The 21,343-nt window shown below is 40.2% G+C and overlaps 2 protein-coding genes across 7 annotated transcripts in view; one reads left to right on the top strand and one right to left on the bottom strand.

Annotated features, from left to right (window-relative positions):
* The window catches only part of LOC134225993 (slit homolog 1 protein), a 334,401-nt gene that overhangs the window by 46,264 nt on the left and 266,794 nt on the right, over window positions 1–21,343 (top strand). The gene's annotated exons all lie outside the window — the stretch shown is intronic.
* On the bottom strand, window positions 3,588–16,546 carry LOC134225995 (uncharacterized). The gene is made up of 2 exons (XM_062706498.1): window positions 16,364–16,546; window positions 3,588–4,323 (listed from the first exon to the last, which is right to left on the bottom strand). The coding sequence occupies exons 1-2, from the start codon at window positions 16,391–16,393 to the stop codon at window positions 3,835–3,837; spliced, it is 519 nt and encodes a 172-aa protein (XP_062562482.1). The 5' UTR covers window positions 16,394–16,546; the 3' UTR covers window positions 3,588–3,834.

The raw sequence follows: 21,343 nt of genomic DNA, 5'->3' as shown, positions 1-21,343 counted from the left end.
ATGCTATCAAATAAAAGATATTTTAGTTACTAGATAAAGTTTGTCGCTTCGGTTCCCTTTGTTCTGCTGTCCGAAACATGTGTGGTACATACCTGTCAAATTGTTTGGATTTTCCTTCTTTGACATTTAGCTCCCCTATCCTCGCCAGCAAAAGATTTTCCGGACAGCGACAATCTTTATCTGGTAACTAAAATATCTTTTGATCAAATGCTTTACTGAAGTCAGTATAAAGAGCTTCTACATGGTTTCCTTTCCTCATGGGCCCTCCTTAGCCGTGCGGTAAGACGCGCGGCTTCAAAGCAAGACCATGCTGAGGGTGGCTGGGTTCGATTCCCGGTGCCGGTCTAGGCAATTTTCGGATTGGAAACTGTCTCGACTTCCCTGGGCATAACAGTATCATCGTGTTAGCCTCATGATATACGGATGCAAAAATGGTAACCTGGCTTAGAAACCTTGGAGTTAATAACTGTGGACGTGCTTAATGAACACTAAGCTGCGAGGTGGCTCTGTCCCAGTGTGAGGATGTAATGCCAATAAGAAGAAGAAGAAGAAGAACATGGTTCCCTTTATCCATTGCATTCAGGGTATAGTCAACGAATTCAAGAAGATTAGTTGAACTTGAACGCTCTTTAAAGAAGCCATGTTGTGCGTCTGTTATTCGGTTTTTTACTTGTTTGAATAATTTTTCGTTCACTATGGCCTCAAAAAGTTTTGGAATGCAAGAGATAATGGCTATTCCACGATAATTACGTATGTCCGATTTTTTTTTCAGATTTGAAAATGGGTATCAAAATGAGTTTTTTCATATATTTGGGAATTTTCCTGATTCTAGTGACATATTAAATAGCCAAAATAATGGAGTGGTTAGTTCCACTGCTAGGGTTTTCATAAATATAGGAGGGATTCCATCAGGACCAGGACCTTTCGAAGCATCTAAACTACGTAGGGCCTGCAAAATGTCATGGACATGAAGTTGATTCACTCCAATATCATTTGAAAAGTCTGGAAAAAATGCAAAATAGTCGCGGTCACGATCATTTTCAGAAAATGTAGGATTGGTTTCCTGGAAAAAAAATCTGCAAAAAGATTACAGTTCTTTTCCGAGCTATCCCCCGCGTTTTCGCCAAGACGTATAATTGATGGAAAGTTATTAGATTTCAGTTTAGTTTTTAAGTAATTAAAGAAGTTCTTTGGACAGGACTTTATTTCGCTCTCAGTTTTTGAATTGTAATCTTCCAAAGCGTTACTGATAGCGTAATTCAGTTGATCGCATACGTCCAAGTAATATGCTAAATTTTCATTACTGTTATGATTTTTGAAAATTTCTTCGATTTCTTAAATTCTTCATTTGCCGATTATACCAAATTGGGTCTTTATTATTGTTATGACGTCGTTTTCGTTTTAGTGAAGTTTCTTGTGAGATTATGTCAGATAAAGGGTGTACGGAATCAAATTGCACCACTTTGAACTACTCGCCAAAAATTAGTCTATCAACCGATTGTCATGAAATTTTCAGGGACTGAAATACAATATAGAAGCTTTGACTATGTATCACTGTTTCCCTGTAATTCTTAAATACATCCAAATGCTGAAACTTTTTTTCTTAAATGAACTCATAAGATTTTGTACATGTCCCTGACTAACATTGTTCATCCTGCAATCTATCCCAACAAAAAAATTAACTAATTTTATTGTCGCAGTCGATTATTTAACTTAATTAAAGTCAACTTTCCCAGCCTAAACAATGAGATTGATGCTCTCTCAAAATCTGACAAATATCAGCCCAAAATTAGATTTCAGCGCTTTTCTTATTTTTTTGATTTTGGTTGTTTACTATAGAAGCGACAAAACAGAAAGTTTCTTGAAAAGTTTACCTGTATTAGTCGGATAAACGAAAATGTTAACGTTGGAGTTAGAAACCAATACGAAATGTTGACGCGAAAGGCCAAATAAACATTTTATGTTTCGTAATAATCAGTTTTGGAAGCTTCCGAAGCTCGTGTTTTCATTCCAGACCAGTATCTTTCAATCTGCCGCAATTCTGGTGATATCGGGGTCAAAGGCCAAAAATTGGATTACTAACATCTTTTTATAAGATGTAGAATATGGAGGTGAATGCGCAAGATTTATTTTCACACGTCCTGTTCCTTTGGCTGTATTTTCGAAACTACTGGAAGTTTCTTAATGAAATTCACGCAGTGTGAATAACACATGCTGAAGCCGTCTTTCACAAAATTTCGTTGTAATCAGCACAGTAGGTGAAATGTTATCGACTTTTGAAAGTGGTGCAATTTGATTCCGTACACCCTTTAATAATCTGTAAAAAGTGTTAACAGATGCTTAGACATTTTCTTCATTTCTTAAAACTATTTGCCAGTTTACACTACTTAACCTACCTCGAATATTTTCATAGTTCGCTAAATTGTATTTAAAGACATCCTCATACTCACAATCGTTGGGTCTTTGTTGTTCATGTATGAATAACGAGTATTCGATTGCAGTGTGGAACGCTTCTTTTTTCCACAATGGATTGATAGATTCTGTTACACAGAAATCTTTATAGATATTTGTCAGCAAAAGGTCCAAATAGCAATTTTGTTTTTTATATGTTTAACTAGTCGACCCGGCAGACGTTGTCCTGAATAGTAGGCCAAATGCGCGTCGTGAACTGCCCATGCAAAATTTCCATATGAATCTGTATTTTAGTTTTTCAGGACTTTCTCAATCCTGCTCGTGATTTTTGATCGTGATCGTGATTGATTAGGAAATATCATATAAACCCGTCGGAAACGATAACCAACAATATGCTGAAGAAATGGAGAAAATCCATCCAGCCGTTTCCGAGTTATGCGGATACGAACACAGACCATTTCTCGGGTACTTATTCAAAAGGACGTATGTGATTTCGTAAACAAAGATTCAAAGGTCGATTAGTCCGATCTGATGGCACTCCCATGCAAACCAACACCATCAACAGGTAGCCGAAGCCTCCCCCTATCTGTCTATGGTTATGGTTTTCGTGGGAGGGCTATCAGATCGGACTAATCGACGTTTGAATCTTTGTTTACAAAACCACATACGTCCTTTTGAATAAGTACCCGAGATTTCATTTTTATTATATAGAGAAGAAGATTTGGTTCAATCCTAAACTTGCAGACTTGTCAAAAATTAATTGCAAAGTTTCGTTATCCCCAACGACTGGCAGTAGGATACATTCGTTTTCTGAATCTAGAATAAAGTCAGCATTGCGTTGGTTAAAGTCCCCATAGATGTGATCTTTAACCTCCGGTGGATGTTCTGATAGTATTTGTTCAGCGCACTCAAAAAAAGATTCATAGTTGTGCTTACAAGCATGATTAGGTGGGAAATATACCGATGCGAATATATGCATTTTTCCAGCTATATGGGTTTTTACCCAGACATGCTCAAATTCATTGAATTTATTCGTTGTGATGATTTCTGAATTAAAGTTTGCTGAAATAGCTATTAGAACACCACCACCGGACTTTTTCTGAGACGTTAGAAAACTCATGTCGTCTTTAAATACATTAAAGTTACTTCCAAAAATTTCTTCACTCCTAACGCTTTCATCCCAGCTTGTTTCAGTTGCCAGAATAATCGAAAAGGATGAGCTTAATAAATTTTTAAATATATCCTTCATTTTGGCTGGGCTTTTCATTCGATTGAAATTCTGACAATAAATTAGAACTTCAGTCGAATTTTGTTTCTGCGAAGAAGTTTTTGGAAGTATGACGGTCGACGAAATATTTACCTCTTCTGATGTTTCATGTAGCGTGTTATCTTCACTTGTTAATGTTACTTCCGGAGAGTGCGTCATTGCCGATGAAAATTTGATGGACTGTAGAATTTATATGCGGCCTCCCTAGTGCGATGAAGTTGTTGAGTGCGTTCACTGGAAAGGAACGAACGGTGTGATTGAAGGTCTGCCAAGGCGTCGTTGCGAGATATTCCTAGATCCTCGTGTACATTCAGGAAAATTTGACGCAATAGTTGTAAGTCTGTTGGTAGTCCTTCAGATGCTAGCATTGCAGGGGCGCTGGTTTTGGTGGTTGCACGAATGCATACTGTAGGTGGCTGGTCGTACAAATATGACAGGAACATCCGCACAATGTCCATAATTTTTGGGTCCCGTAGTCGTGCTTTTAAAAAACGTCGATCACCAGGCGCAGATTGCTCTGTGAGTCTTACTATAGGTGGTCGCATTGGGTTCAGCAGAGGAAGATGCTCGATATCCATTTGAAGTCGTCTTTCACTACTGCAAGAAAGTTGTGCTGGCTGTTGCTGTTGTTGTTGGCTTTGTGACTGTTGATAGTTTTCTGGTTGATATTGTTCTTTTTGAATAGGTGGTTCTACTCGATATGGGTTGATAGTTTTACCCTTTCTAAAATTAATTGGATTTGGGACCGATAGACCAGAAATAGGATGGTCGGTGATAGAGGGTGGACCGGCAAATTTAACTTTAGCAATAGCAAGTAGTTCCTTGTCTTAACCCATGTGTCCTTGAGTATGATCTTTGACAGTTGCAGGTGGTTTGTTGCTAATACGAATGGATTGTTTTTTTCTTCGTTTCCTTCGTTGTCTAGCCTTATCAACGGCTTTTTCTTTTTTATTGAAGGGACCATCGAGTTAGGAAGGTATCGAGATAGGGAACACATTTATATTTTGCCGAATACCGTTTGGCTGAGTAGTTAAAATTTGTTTCCTTATTAAGTGAAGTGAGAAGTAAGATGTACGAATTGAATAGTGAACAGCGAGAACTGAGAAGTGAGAAATGCGATGTTCGAAATAGGTAAAGAGTAGTGACAAGTTACTACTGAAAAACGGAATTAAGTACTAAGTACCGAGATATGTGCTGTAACAAGTGAGTAGTGGAAAGTGAGAAATGAGAAGTGAGAAGTCAATGGTAAAAAGCTAGAAGTGATAGTTACGAAGTGATAAGTAGGATGTGAGTAGTGACATAAGCAGAAGAAGTGAGAAAAGAGAGACGATACTTCCCACTTCTCATTTTTCACTTCTCTTTTATCACTTAACATTTCTTATATCTCACTTCTGACTCATTTATCACTTATCACTTTTCACTTCTCACTACTACATACTTAATCACGATTTTCTTGTTCGGTATTTTTTTTACCGATATGAACTGCAAATTGTAAAATTGTAAACAAGGTCGTCAATTTTTAGAAATTTTATAGTCCTATCACACTATGGGGGATCCCCATACAAGCGAGCGGTCAAAAATAAAATTGGACTTTTAAAGTGATTTTCCACTTAGTTTTAGCTGTGTATGGTCGAAATAGCATGAATATACAATTTCCAACCCCCCCCCCTTTGGGGATCGTCTATGAATTACGTAATTATTTTTTTCATAGGTTCGATTAACGTGACAAAGCAAACCTATTTGGGAAGTTGAAATTTCGTGCGTTTTCTTAAGGAGAAGGAAGGGGGCTGTACAAAAACTAAGTTCAGCAATTTATGGACATTATGGCGGGATCATGTTAAATGACATTAATTTCATGACATTCCGTGATATTTTTTTGTTCTCACTCTCATGCCTCACAATTTGTATTTAGAACAATTTGTTTGACAAAGTACTAGGATCTGAAGGATCATAAAGCATTAAATGTTAATCAAATAATCAGAATTGAAAATAACTTTTGAAAAAGGGTATTAGCAAATTAGAAATCGCAATCCCATGACATTTTTACGTGTACAAGTTATTCAAAAAATGAGATTAATATATTCTCAAAAATGTGGACATTCATTGTGGAATGTAAGAATGCTCCATTCTTCCGAAAAGCAAAATTCATAACAACACTATTTGAATTACTTTTGATTTGTTTTCATGATTTCTACAAGTTATATACAGCATCATTCTTTTTCTGTGTCAAGGTTTAAGTCTTCAATGATATTTTCTTCAATTCCATCAACGATGGAAGATGAGATAAATTCATCTAAAGTATTAGAAGATAAAGAACTTTGAAAATCTTCAAATATTACAAAAATTACGCATGGCATAAGAATAACTAAGGAAAAATTTTTTCCAACGTCTCCTCGTTATCCAAATCGAGCTTAAAATGGATCTGATCTATGAAGGCACGAAGGAAAATGTCAACATTTGCCTCTCTTGATCATTTTCTTGCATTATGAGTTCTAAATTTCTTCAACTGTTTATATTGATTCTTCCGCTGGTTGTTCAGCCAGTGAACCTCAAAGTGTAGATGAGTGAATAAATATTTCTACCATTATTAGCCAGACATTCATGAACACTAGCAGGAATTTCATACGCCCGTTCTAACTAAGATATTGTTCGTCTTTACTTTTGGTAATAAACATGTCGGGAATTATTGATTCCAGGAGATTTATAAATATTTACATATTATGAAATCTCATATTTAGTTCTCCATCAGTAGCTAATGAATAGCTCAGAAAATTAGGTTTAGAGAATGACTCAAACCACTCAAGCCCCAAACGCATTTCAGCGGAATGGCGACGGAAACGTAAATTTGACAGGAAACATATGAGCGAACTGTTAAATCCTTCCGTTCCCGTTGTGCTGCATTGCATTGGGGGGTTTTATCTATTTACTCCTTTGAAAAGTTAATTAAATGAGCTCAAATGGTTATAAATAAAGTCAGTTATTACCAATAAATGTATTTTGACCATACCCTTTGAGCGCATAGTTCAGTCTGACCCATTTTCAATAGGAAACGATGGGAATTAGATTTCCGTCGAATGAAACTTGTTATGAGAAAATCGGACACAAATAAGTGTCTAAATGGCGATTATGTTCTTTGCGCACACATACATACAGACGCGCATGCACACACATACAGACATCACCTCAATTCTTCGCGCTGAGTTAGTTGATACATACCAATTAGGGGTCTCCGCCTCTATCAAACATTCGTTTTTGAATGAGCATTAACCTTGGAGTACGAGAGAGGCAAAACACGGTAAAAAAACAAATGAAAAAATCAGAGTGACTTAACTCTGTTAATTGCAAATACTGGCAAGAAATTCTTTTCGGGACATTTTAGTCGAAGCTTTGTCCTTGATGTGTATCATAAAAGAACCCGGGATTCCTGAGGAAAAAGTTCTTCACTATCAAAGTTGAAAATAGCGTCGTTTTGAAAAAATATTGCTTCCGCATTTTTCAATTTTTTTCACAGTGTAACTTATTAGTTTTGCACACCATTTAAAAGCTTATACAATAACCTTTTGTAATGATGTATTAACATTGAAGAAAAACATTTAAAAATATTTCAATAAATAGTTGAAAATAAAATATTTTTTCAGAAAATTTGCTAACTTTTTACCCATTTCTGACTTTTGCCACCTTATATCTTTGGAACTAGTGCAATCTAGAGACTTCAAATTCAGAATTTCTCTTAATTAGAGTATTGACAATGGAGAGAAAATATTTTAAAATAATTCGGAAGACATGACATTTTCGATTAATGACCGCCCGAAATCCTATAGTGTATCAGTAACAGATTCATGGAATTACTGACCACTGCTATTTTTATACCGGGTTTTCAGCAATAAGTTACGTTTACTGGATAGATCATTTAAAGTCAGTTTAAAAAATACCGACTATTCGGTACATATTAATATTGCGTGCTGATGGCTTTGGACTGTCAGAATTTTTCATTTTACCCGCCACCTTCTCCGAGGACCGAGCTGAAACATCGGGAACAACCATTGAATCAAATTTGTTTCCACTGGCAAGCCGTTCCGATGTAGGTATTCACGTTTCCTGAAAAACTAAAAGACGCGGAAACATAAACCGAAGTAGACTATACATTACTGGATATTGAGTGGACATTAGGTCCAAAAAAAAAGAGAATTGCAATCGAAGCCAACCTGTTCTCCTGGGCAAAGATTCAAGCCGGCAATATACCAATCAGTTCAATCAAAGTTAATTGCCTATTTCCGGGGATTAAACCACCCGACTTGGACGTTAATTTACGATGTTATGAAAACTCATATGTGAATATGTACGTTATGTGGAAGATATTGATTTGGAAAATGTATTGGAGGTAGCCACTTTCCCTTCGATGGGACTCGAACCCTTCGTAGCTTAGTTGGTTAAAGCACCAGTCTAGCGTACTGTAGGGTCATGGGTTCGACGCAATTGCAACGGTAATGGGGCTGAAATAATTTGCTTAGTTATGCCACAGATAACAGATATTGAGGCTGGCATCCGATACGTGTGTAAACATCCGCAACCGTTAATTCAAATGTATTTTAAATTGGGACCGCGTTTGGGAATCGATTGGAGATGGCGCAAGGATCATTGTTATTGAAAACGCAGCCCGAATGCAGCTGTCAAATACATTGGCTGCGTTCGACGGTTGTTAATCCGCTGCGTTCGTATGTACTGCCGCAATCAGTTGAGTAGTGGGCAGTAGTGGGCCAACGTATATCAATTCAAAAGTTTACACATGATTTTTGATAAAATTTGTTCTAGTCTCAATATCTGTTATCTGTGGTTATGCTGAACAATCATAATTTGAGTTTCGGCACTGTACGAAAACTATTACGCAAAATTTGGGCTTTTGGAAATGTATGTGGATAAACGTGTGGTGAATTTGAAATTCACCACGGACTTCATTCTATAATCACCTTAAAATCTTAAAGCCTTAAGGTGATTATAGAACGAAGCCCGTGGTGAATTTCAAATTCACCACACGTTTATCTACATACATTTCAAAAAGCCCAAATCTAGCGGAATAGTTTTCGTACAGTGCCGAAACTCAAATTATGAATGTTCAGCATAACTAAGCAAACGATCTAACATTATTTCAGCCTCATACGCGTTATGGTTCTTTCATCTCGTGCGCTTGAAAAAAATGTTGGAAAAGCACGTGGTTTACAAAATGGCCGATTTCTGGCTTCATTTTATAATCACCTTAAGCCACCTTAAATGAATTTGTTTTGGACCCGTTGAAGTTTGAGGTGGTGGGTTTTAGCGCAGCTCTCCCAGACCGGCATGCCGTATTCGATCACAGGGAGGATGATTTGCTTGTAGATAGCAAGCTTATTTTTCAGGGACAACGACGATCGGCGGTTGATCAAATGGTACAGTAGTTTCACCAAAACGTTACCCTTTTCACCGTTTAGTCAACCTGTTGCCTGAAGATAAGCTTGCTGTCGAGGGTCAAGACAAGGTAGTCGGCCTCATTGGCCCATTCCACAGTCGTGCCATTGAGGATGATTTTACAGTCCCCAGGCGGAACATGTTTAGGGGATTTGGAGTGGGGGAAAATGATGACCTGGGTCTTCGCCGCGTTGATACAGATCTTCCAGCTGGTGAGGTACTCTGTCAGGGCATCCAGGCCTCATTGGAGTTTTGCCACTAGCGCTCTGATCACTCTACCGTTGTAGACGATGGAGATGTCATCTGCGAACAGAGACAGAATGCCGCCTTCAGGAGGTTCTGGCATGTCGGAGGTGAACAGATTGAAAAGCAGGGGCCCGAGGATACTGCCCTGGGGGACGCCTGCGACGATGTTGTGCGCATTAGAACTCGCTCCGCTGATTGAGACCCGGAATGTCCTGGCGGACAGGTAATTGTTGGTGATTTTCACCAGGTAGCTGGGAAGATTGTAGCGTTGTAGTTTGTACACCAGGCCATCATGCCATACGTTGTTAAAAGCCTTCTCGACATCGAATAAGGCGATGGCGGATGTTTTTGAGCCAAACTTGTTCCGTCTGAGTACGTTGGTAACTCGAGTCAGTTGGTGTACAGTTGACCGACCGCGTCGGAAACCAAATTGTTCCTCGAGCAAGATGTTGAGATTTTCGGCAGACTCAAGTAACCGGCGATGAATAGCTTTTTCGAATAGCTTGGATAACCCTGAGAGAAGGCTGACGGGACGATAACTTCTGGGGGAGGAAGGATCCTTCCCAGGCTTCCGGATGGGGATAACTTTCGCTGACTTCCAGGACGATGGGAAGTAGCTGAGCCGGAGACACTGATTAAAGATCAGCAAGAGGTGCTCAAAGAACGGAGCACTCATGTGTTTGAGCTCGAGATTCAGGATGCTATCGAAGCCTGGGGCCTTCATGTTCTTCGATGATTTGATATAGTCCGTCAATTCGCCAGCTGAGATCTCCAACTCCTCCGAGAAGTCGTTGGGAATCAAAAGGATGTTGTTAGCATGCTCGTTGACGGCTGCTTCGTGTAGACTGACGATGTTCTGCCCAAGATTGTGTGAGCTGACGAAGTGACGACCTATTTCAGCGACCTTCTCTGCAGGCAGTGTTGGGAAATGTACAGTAAAACACTGTGATTATGCGAATGTTTACATTTTATCCGGTCAAATTTCACGCACCGCACAAACCGAAACAGTTTTCAAAAAAAAATGTACGCCTCATTGTGACATTTTTTTTGCTGATGAGGCAAACTGTTTGTTTGCTGCTGCCTGCTTGCTGCGTGAGAGTCGAGCCATCGTTGCGGTCAGCATTTGCATGAGATTTCTTGTTTCGGTTCGTGCGCAGCGCAAACAGAACAGAATCGAGTCGAATTGCCTGTGGCGCAAAGCCTAGAAAGAATGCTAGCCGTTGGTACTAATTCATTAGTTCTAGCATCTAAAATGAGCAAGGAGTAATAAAATAATCATTTACCACCAAAAACGGTCATACGTCGTGAAATGAGCGTACAGAAACATTAATTGTGGGGAGAGAAAATAATAAGATCATGTTTTGACTGTCGTCTGCTTGGTCGCGGCTGCTGCTGCGGCTGCCGTGGTTTTGTTTTCTTTTGACTGCGTGGCAGAACGAATGATAAAAAGAAATGTCAACCGTTCCCGTCCCTGTCTGCAGGAGTTATCAAGCGATCCTTAGAGCCATTATTGTCAAGTGGGATCAAAGGTGGAATGGGCCGAGGCTTGGATTTTAGTATTTCGGTCATTTTCCAGAACGGCTTAGCATAATCTGGGAGAGTGCGGATCTTATTTGAGAAATCGTTATTTTTGAGGTCCACCATTCTGGCCTGGATAATTTTTGTGATTCGATTGCTGCCAGTTCACTCGGTGGTAGTTTCGCCGTAACTGCTGGTGCCGATTGACCGAGGAGCCCAGTTCCGCCACCACCGGATAGTGATCCGAACTGAGCTCCTGGTAGACGACCGGCTGCGAGACGTGGTCACTCAGGTTTGTTATGTAGAGGTCGAGGGTTGCGTGGACACCGAACCGACTCAGCCGAGTGGGGGAATCCGGGCTCAAGATCGTGTAGTGGCCTTCCTCCATATCGTTGCTCCAGATGGTGCCGTTTCGATTGCCGCGACTGTTGCCCCAGGCTTGATGTTTGGCATTCAAACCGCCGGCAATGATATACTGGCCTTGCTTACGCGTCAGCTTGACGATGTCCTCCGAAGGGCAGCCGATGATCCATCGCCGTCATTGGCTTGCGTTGGACAGTATGCCGTGATGAGCGCGATTGTGCCTACCGAAGTGGTGATTTCGACACCGATGGCCTCGATGACACTGAGCTGGAAGCTTGGAAGCAGACGACAGTTGATGATGTAGCGAAGAGCGATGGCCACACCGCCTCCCCTGGTCGGCCGGTCGAGTCGCACGATGTGGAAGTCCGGGATGTTGACGTTCACCTCCAGTTTTAGGTGCGTTTCGGTGATGGACGCCACGTCTATTTCCTTCTCCTCAAGGAAATCTTTCAGCTCAATTATTCTGCTCTTTAGCGAACCGCTCTTTGTGGAATCCCGATCAAAATGGCTCGCGCGCGCCGAATAGCAGCTTTCTTGTATTCAATAAATTAAGCCCGTTAGCCCCACCCCTTTTGGTGTAAATAAAATGTGCACTCATAACGATTAATGAAGGGGCGGGGCTAATGGAATTACTTCATTAGATATAAGAAAGCTGCTTTTTGAAGCGCGCGCGAGCAATTTTGATCGAGATTCCGCAGCAGACAACGGACCTTTCGGTGAATGACAAATTCTAAGAATCCAATGAAATTTTCTCGCAAGATTCTGAATTTGGTTATGAGCTGTTGGTTATCTAAGATGCGTATTGTTGCGAAGAGTAACAACATAAATTTGACTCAAGACTGCATATCAGAGCGCCGTTGCGCGAGGAGTACAACGTCATCAGCCAATTCGAAGTCGTTTAGGTGCTCCATGGTTATAGGCTGCCATAACAGCCCGCGGTTTGGTTCACGGTCAATCGCATCTACCAGAATCTCATCGATTACGATGAGGAACAGTAACGGTGATCGAATACATCCTTGCCTCACACCAGCTACGACCCGGATAGGGTCGGACAGGACCCCATTGTGCAGCACTCTACAGGAAAAGGCCTCGTACTGTGCTTAGATGAGGCCGATGATTTTCTCAGGAACCCCCTTGCGTCTCAGGGCGCCCCACATATTCTCGTGATTGAGACGGTCGAAAGCTTTTTCGTAGTCAGTGAATACCAAGTAAAGGGACTCTTGGAATTCGTTGACCTGCTCCAGAATTATGCGGAGCGTGACAAAATGGTCCACACAGGATCTTCCGGCACGGAATCCGGCCTGCTGCCGCCGGAGAGTCGCATCGATCTTCTCTTGAATCCGGTCTAGGATAACTTTGAGAATAGTACACAGCAACATAATGATTCGCCAGTTATCGCATACAATCAGGTCACCCTTTTTGAGCACCTTCACTAAGATACCTTGTTCCATTCGACCAGGAAAGTTGCGGTGTCCCAGATATTACGAAATAGACGATGCAGTAGTTGGGCGGATGTTATGGGATCAGCTTTGAGCATCTCGGCTGATATCCGATCGACCCCTCGAGCTTTATTCGATTTCATGCTTTGGATGGCTGTTTGAATCTCTAGCAGTGATGGAGCTTCGGTATTGACGCATGTTATACGTCGGATCCTAGGCAGATCATGCCGAGGTGGTGATGGCCTGGCTGGCACTTGAAAAAGTTGTTCGAAGTGCTCGAACCAGCGTTTAAGCTGGTCAGTTGGATCGGCCAATAACTGATCATTCGCGTCTTTCACAGGCATCGTTGCATTCATCTTCGCCCCACTTAAGCGTCGTGAGATATCGTAGAGGAGGCGAATGTCCCCGGTTGCGGCGGCTCTCTCTCCTTCGTCGGCCAGAGAGTCTGTCCACGCTCGCTTGTCCCGTCGACATGAGCGTTTTACTTCCTTCTCAAGAGCCGCGTATCGTTGACGGGCTAAGACTTTGGCTCCTCTGGTTTTTGATCGCTCTATCGCGGCTTTGGCTTCTCTTTGCTCCTCTATCTTTCTCCAGGTCTCAGTCTCCAGGTGATCCATTGTTTTCTCTGGGTGCGTAGTTCGCCCAGATTGTTCTCGCTGGTGGCGATGAAGGCATTCTTGATGGCGGTCCATTGGTCTTCCACGCTGCCACCTTCCGGAATATCTACAGTACGCGTCTCCATTTCTTCAACGAATGACCGTTTCACCGTGGCATCTTCCAGTCGGCGTGTGTTGAATCATCGTCCAACTCTTCCTCCTGCCGACGAATCCACGCAATGCGCAGGCGTATTTCGCCGATGAGGAGGTGATGATCAGACGCGATATCGGCACTACGTTTATTCCGTACATCAAGAAGGTTCCGTTTCCATTTTCGGCTGATGCAGATGTAGTCGATTTGATTTTCTGTAAAGCCGTCACGAGAGACACACGTGACATTGTGAACCGGTCGATGAGGGAAGAGCGATCCCTCGATCACCATGTCGTTATTACCACAAAATTCTGCGAACAGCTCACCGTTCTCGCTCATTTCTCCGAGACCATGGCGTCCCATAATGCGCTCATGGTTCGAGTTGTCGGATCCGATCTTTGCATTGAAGTCGCCCAAACAAATCTTGATATCACCCTTCGGAATTCTATCTACGACGGCATTGAGTTGACTGTAGAAGTTCTCTTTGTCTTGCAGATCGGCAGCATCGGTTGGCACATAACATTGGATTATAGTAAGGTTTCGGACCCGTGTTCTAAATCTGGCAACGATTATCCTTTTACTATAGGTTTCCACTTCATAAGCGCCGAGTGTGCCTGAGCGCTTAGTAGGAAGCCAACTCCGCGATGCCGGGGAGCGTGTTCACCTCGTAAACCAGAGTATAGCAGAACTTGTCCCGACGGCGTTCTGTGTTCTCCAAAGTTTGGCCAACGGACTTCACTCAGTCCCAGGATCTCAAGCTTCATGCGGCGTGCCTCATTGGCAAGTTGTGCCAATTTACCCTGTTGGGCTAGGGTTAAAACGTTCCATGTTCCTATTCGTGTCCGTTGTTTCGCGCTAAGAGTCGTCGCCGTAAAATCAGTCCGTATTTTTTCATTATCGGATTCTCGAACAAATTGATGTTTCGGGAACAGTAGGTTGTTGGCCCAAGGTTCCCTATCCACCGGGATGGGGCTGCCATCTTAGGTATAGCTTCCGGAGAATAGCATTTCATACTCAGCCACCGGATGCCAGAATAGACGCTGTTGGAGCCGCACCTCCATGATGAACAGACGCTCGAAAAAAGTTGTAACCGACATGAGTTATTCCAAGAATACCTGGAAGAATAATTTCTGTAGGAATCACATGTAGAATTCTTGAAGGAACTCCAAGAAAAAATCCTAAAATAAACTTCAAAATGAAACCTTTGATAAGCTCCTGGAAAATTAAAAAAGAAATATTTGGAAGAACTACAGGAGAATCTACAGGCGTAATTACTCTTAGAGGAGCTCAAAGAAGATTTTTGAAGAAATTCAAGAAAGGAATCCTGTAGGAGCTCCAAAAGGAATTACTAAAATTCATCCTGAATTTCCCCAGGAATTCAATCTGACTTCCCCCAGTTATTCATTCTGACTTCTCCCAGGAATTCATTCTGACTTCCCTCAGGAATTCATTCTGAATTCACCCAGGAATTCATTCTGAATTCACCCAGAAATTCATCCTGAATTCACCCAGAAATTCATTCTGAATTCCCCCAGGAATTTATTCTGAATTCCCCAGTAATTCATTCTTAATTCCCCAGTAATTTATTCTGAATTCTCCCAGTAATTCATTCTGAATTCCCCCAGGAATTCATTCTGAATTCTCCCAGGAATTCATTCTGAATTCCCCTCGGAATTCATCCTGAATGTCCCCCGAAATTCATTCTGAATTCTCCCAGGAAATCATTCTCAATTCCCCCAGTAATTCATTCTGAATTCCTCCAGTAATTCATTCTGAACTAGCTCAGGAATTCATCCTGGGATTTATTCCGAGTTACTCCAGGAACTCATTCCGAATTGGTCCAGGAATTAATTTCTCCCTGGAGTTCATGCTGAATTAACCCTGGAATTTATGCTGAATTCCCTAAGGAACTCATTCTGAATTCCCCCACGAGTTGCTTCTGAATTCCCCCAAGAATTGATTCTGAATTCACTCTAAATTCCACAAGGAGTTCATTCTAAATTACCCCAGGAATTTATCCTGAATTCCTCTAGGAAATCATCCAGAAAATCAATTCCCTCCGGAGTTCATCCTGAATTCCTCCAGAAAGTCATCCAGGATTTTTCAAGGAATTCACTCTGAATTTTACATGGAATTCATCCTGAATTCTTCAAGAAATTCATTCTGCAAGGAATTCATCCTGAATTCTTTAATTAATTCATCCTGATTTTTTTAAGGAATTCTCCCTGTATTTTTCAAGGAATTCACTCTGCATTCTGCAAGGAATTCATCTGGAATTTTTCAAATAATTCATCCTGAATTTTTCAAGAAATTCATCTTGAGTTCCTCCAGGAATTCATTCTGAACTTCTCCTTGAATTCATCCTGAATTCCTCCAGAAAATCATTCAGGAATTCATCCTGAATTCCCCCAAAAATTCTTTCTGAATTTCCCAGGAATTTATTCAGATATCCCCCAGGAGTTCATTCTGAATTCCCCCAGGAATTAAATTTGCTTCCTGCCCGGAATTCATTCTGAATTTTACTTGAATTCATTCTGATTTCCCCCACAAGTGCATTCTGAATTGCCCCAAACACAAAAAACAAACATGGTTTTACGGAATGTTTTGCACTTTCCAATTGAAAAGTGCTCCGTTTTCTTAAAAATAAAAGTTTAATTGCTCGAAGTCAAATTTATTTTTTTTATTTGAAAGTTTTTTTCGTGTTTCCAGTGTAAAAATTCAAAGTTCTTCCATTTAACATCAAAATTCTGGAACTGGCAAATCACTCAACGATTAGGGACATAGTTGGAAGAGATGGCACGATGGCAGCCAATATGGCACCGGACCTTCCACGGGCCAACCCCACACCTCCCGCACTTCTCTCCCACCAACATTCGAATGCATCGAATCGAACAGCATCGAACAACAGTTTAATATTCAAACTACTAACCTGTTCACAGCATATTTCCTTACTTCCCATGATAATGAAAATGTTTCTCCAATGAGTCCTATGTATTCCGGCTCGAATTGTAGCATAAATCAGCAGTTTCGTGCCAATTTAATAGCCGTTCGCGATTTGTTGGGTTCATCACTGCACTTCACTTCTTCTCAAAGGGCATTGGAAAAATCAAGTTTTTACTCACTTCTCCGCACATGAGCAGCCCGAAATGTTGATAGAATGCAATTTAAACACCACTTTTTGAAATCAGTCACTTATTTGAACCGAAAACTTAGTATAAACTGCTAGTTTTGCCCGAAAAAAACGATTAAAAACTGACCGCGGAGCGAATGTAAACACCGCGGTGCACCGGCACCGGCAGCAGCAAACTAATAAGTAGGGTGGCTCAAAAAATAATTTTGCTTCGCCACGCCAGTTGATTATGATTTATAATTTGGATGTCATCTAATGGTTTGGGCTGGTTTGAATAGAGGCTTACCGTGTGCATGTCGTTTCAGGTTTGTATGGCAGTTGATATAGAGAGGTTGAATTTAACATTATTCTGATTCTGGCACTTTGTCATTGGGCGATGGCGAGGGGGGAGACCATATGACGGGATGAAATATTTAAGAGCTTCAACTCCATAGACAATCCATATTGAATGGTTGTTCCAATAGTTGGGAGTCGATTTTAAATAATCGAGGTTGCGATTCTTTCGCATGATAATTGGGCTTCTCAGAAGGCATCAGTGAAACGTGCAATTCAACAAAATACCCAGAATTGTCTTGTTACCGACAAATCGAAAACAAATGTTTCCCAACAAGTTAAATTCAAGTTGATACCACAAATATTCTTGAAAACCAGTAACAAAATAAATTAATCTGAATACTTTTCCCTTAAAAAGATTTAAATTTAAAAACATACAGTATATTATATACCCCTTAAATACTGACATACATTTCTCACATCTCACCGTTCATAATCTTCAATTACCCAATGTTGGTACACATGTTTCTCAAATGCGAAGGAAAAAAAAGAGAGTAGTGAGAGGATAGCTTCCGGAAAGGAGTGATGGTTTGTCGATGGAGCGAAGAAGACGTTTTTTTTGGTTTGAAACAGCCCGATAGTGGAAACACCGTAAATTGTGCTCCGGGACCTGATTCCATCACGACGCAGTAAGCTGGCGAGCCCTCTGGTGCCGGTGGTCAACGAGCCCCAATCGTTATCGTTGTACCACACGCCGCGGAAGTGCCATAGCCATAGTCTTGGAGGTGCGGGTCAAGTGAGGTCCGAGGGCTATGCCCCGCTCACTAGGCCCAATATCCGATGCGCTATTGGCCCCGCTCGCGGGCATGTGGGACGTCAGACACGGAGCGAGACTATCGGACGAAGATGTCTCGGTGAGCCGGCTGCGAGACTGTCGAAAACAACTTGGCATCTAGAAAATCCTCACCATCCACTTTTATGGAATGTACCGAACGACTGTCGCCACGGTCGGAAATCTCACCAAAACAGAATGGCAAGTACCCACGAACGATCCATTATCTGTACTCGCATGTCAACCTCCACAATGAGCTCCAACGATCGCGGAATGGCCACAACAAACACAAAACACAAACACTACCAACACATCTTGGATTTTTGTATGGAATTTATACTCGTTTGTTTACGTTTTGCACTGAAAATGTATGTTTCCCCCCCGCGCTGGTTATTCCCATCTACTAACTGTCGTATCCATCCGGGAGCCGATATGCACCAGCCGAAACTCGGCCCAAATAAAAAAACACTACACAGACGCGCACATCCATTCGTTGGAAGTTTCGTCTACAGAATGACCAAACATTGATGCACCCATTGACGATTAAAGGTTGCATGAAGAAGAAGAAGTCGAAGGATGATATCTGAAAAATATTGCACGAGGAATCATACGGGAAGTTTTTTAAAACTCTTCTCAAAAATTCTAGGAGCAATTTAATTAAAAACGGTTAGCAGTACGGGGTTGGACTTTCCTTCTACTGCATAATTAACGCAATTTTTCGATTTCAAATTTTATTTTATGATATCATACTTGATATACAGTATAAGAAAAGTCCAACCCCGTACTGCTTTCCGTTTTTAATTAAATTGCTTCTAGAATTTTTGAGAAGAGTTTAAAAAAATGTTCCGTATACTTCCCCGTGCAATATTTTTCTAATATCATCCTTCGACTTCTTCTTCTTCATGCAACCTTTAATCGCCAATCTCATTCAACCTTCCTCATCTTTCCCATGTATATTTCTTTCCACACTAACACACGTAACATTTGTTTTCATTCGTCTTCATACGCATCATTGTGCAAAGCGTGAAATTTTCGAGCCGAAATGAGACCGCTGCTTCGTGTGATCATGAGTTCAATCTCGGTCGACCCGGTGACAAGCGCGGTGTCATCATCATCAATAGACATAGACCGCTGTCATCATTGAAACGCAGTATGAAAAAAAATTATAGCCCAGGACATCCTGGCTACGATCTGGCGATGGGCTAATCAATAGGATGTCAGTAGCCTGATCTCGGTGGAACCATATACACTTCGAGAAATCATCTGCTACGTGTAATCATTTTGATGACAAATCATTTTCTTGTGGTTCGATATCGAGCTGTTTATTTCTTAAAATATTCGACTATTGGTATGAACCGAAAATATATTTATTTATGATATAACATTTTCTTAATGTATCTTCATACTACAAAATTGATAATTATAAAATCAATTATGAATTACACGTCCCTTCACTACATTCGCTCCATTCTCTACTCTTCGAATTGATTATAGCCAAATTAAAGTTTTTTTTAAATATATTAACTTGCTTAAATACACATTTCCTTGCAGAAAAGTCCAAAAATAAATCCAAATCCAAAATTGATTCAATCATAAAGTTCGACAGAAATATTGTTTTGGTACAAATCCAAACTAAATTCACTAGACCAAAGTAATTTGAAAAAAATATTTAAAAAAATAAATAAATGAAGTTTCTGTCAACCATCAAAGTTCAATTCAAATTCATTGCAAATATAATTAAAAATCAATCTGATTTCAATTTTAATCCAATACTAATCTGATCATAACCCATCAAAATTCAATGCAAATACTTTTCCTTTCGAAACAAAAAAAAATTAATCAAAACCAAATCTTAGTCCATCCAATGCGAATCCGAATTCAATCCAATGTAAACCAACAAAAATTTGTTTCGAAATCTATGCCAATCTAAATCCAATCAGAACAAAACCGATGGTAGAACAGGTAATGGAATGGTCCAGAGGAAATATGTAATTTGTTTGCCGATTTCTTTAAAGAAGTATACACTACCCACTCAGAAGATGAACGAGATCGCGACTTTTTCGATTTTTATCCTGAGTTTTCAAATGACGTTTGCGTCAACTATCTGAATGTACACGAAATTTGTGATGCCCTGAAACATCTAGATGGGTCTAAGAGCTCCGGACCCGATGGAATACGTCCAGTGTTTATTAAGACTCTAGCAATTGAACTTACTGTTCCATTATTCTGGATTTTCAACATGTCACTGGAATCAGGATGTTTTCCGTTAATATGGAAAAAATCATTTTTAGTTCCAATTTTTAAATCTGGTATAAAATCCAATGTTCGTAACTATCGTGGTATTGCTCTTATATCTTGCATACCGAAATTGTTCGAAGCAATTGTTAATGAAAAAATATTTGTTCAAATTAAAAATCGAATCACATCTAAGCAACACGGTTTCTTTAAAGGTCGTTCGACAGCCACAAATCTAACAGAATTCGTTAATTATTTTTTGGATGCAATGGATAGTGGTCACTAAAGAGGCTGCACTCATAACAAAGAGATGAAGTGTTAAAATTGGAACAGCGCATTTGCTATCAAATCGGTTGTTCCAATCGAGCACATGGTTGTTAAAGGTAGGAGTATTGCGTCTCTTTGTTTTTAATCCAGGCTCGTTAGTGGTCACCATGTAGAAGCCTTGTACTCAGATTTTAGCAAAGCTTTTGATCGCGTTGATTTACCCATGCTTTTGTTCAAACTGCAGAAGATGGGAACTCAACCAAAACTTCTTCATTGGCTTGAATCGTATCTAACAAGTCGTGTTCAAATTGTAAGATACAAAGGAAAATTATCAACCCCAATACAAGCCTCTTCTGGAGTTCCTCAAGGATCTCATTTAGGTTACTTTTTATTTTATTTGTAAATGACCTCCCTCTTGTGCTTCATAAATTGAATGTCTTAATTTATGCAAATGACATGAAACTTTTCCTAAAAATCAAAACTGTCGAGGATATCGATACATGCAAAGATGAAATATTGGTATTCCATACATGGTGTAAAAAAAGTCTTCTACAGTTGAATAAAAAAAATGCAACTTAATAACCTTCAGCAGAAAACGAAACATACTCAGCGCAAATATTAGTTTTGATGATCAGAACGTAGTAAGAAGCAATAGAGTAAGAGATTTGGGAGTAATATTGGATTCAAAACTCACTTTCATCGATCATTATAACTTAATTGTAAGCAAATCCAACAACATGTTAGGTTTTATAAAACGATTCTGTTACAATTTTCAGGACCCATACACAATAAAAACACTATATACAGCTTATGTAAGGCCAATTTTAGAATATTGCAGCATAGTTTGGTCCCCATTTTCAGCTATTCATGCCAACAGAATTGAGTCAGTACAAAAACAATTTTTATTATATGCACTACGAAAGTTAGGGTGGACCAAATTTCCATTGCCACCATATGTAGCTCGTTGTAAGCTCATCAATATTCATTCACTGAAAGTGCGTCGAGATTTAGCAATGGTAACTTTTATAAAAAATATTGTTTCAAACAGAATTGACTCAACGGAGCTATTATCAAAACTTAATTTTTATGTTCCATTACGATCTTTACGACATCGTCAAATATTCTCCGTAAATTATCATCGAACAAACTATGCAAAAAATGTCCCAATGAAT

This window comes from Armigeres subalbatus, chromosome 3 (genome assembly GCF_024139115.2).
Source record: "Armigeres subalbatus isolate Guangzhou_Male chromosome 3, GZ_Asu_2, whole genome shotgun sequence".
Lineage (NCBI taxonomy): Eukaryota > Metazoa > Arthropoda > Insecta > Diptera > Culicidae > Armigeres > Armigeres subalbatus.
Note: the sequence above shows the minus strand (reverse complement) of the source record. Positions and strands in the feature narration are given on the sequence as shown.

What these genes read in the sequence shown, in the direction of transcription:
- LOC134225995 (XM_062706498.1), bottom strand. Translation starts at nt 16,393, where the DNA reads ATGGGAAGTAAGGAAATATGCTGTGAACAG. An exon ending in AGGAAATATGCTGTGAACAG is followed by an intron (nt 4,324 to 16,363) that starts GTTAGTAGTTTG and finishes AACTATCAACAG; the next exon opens with TCACAAAGCCAACAACAACA.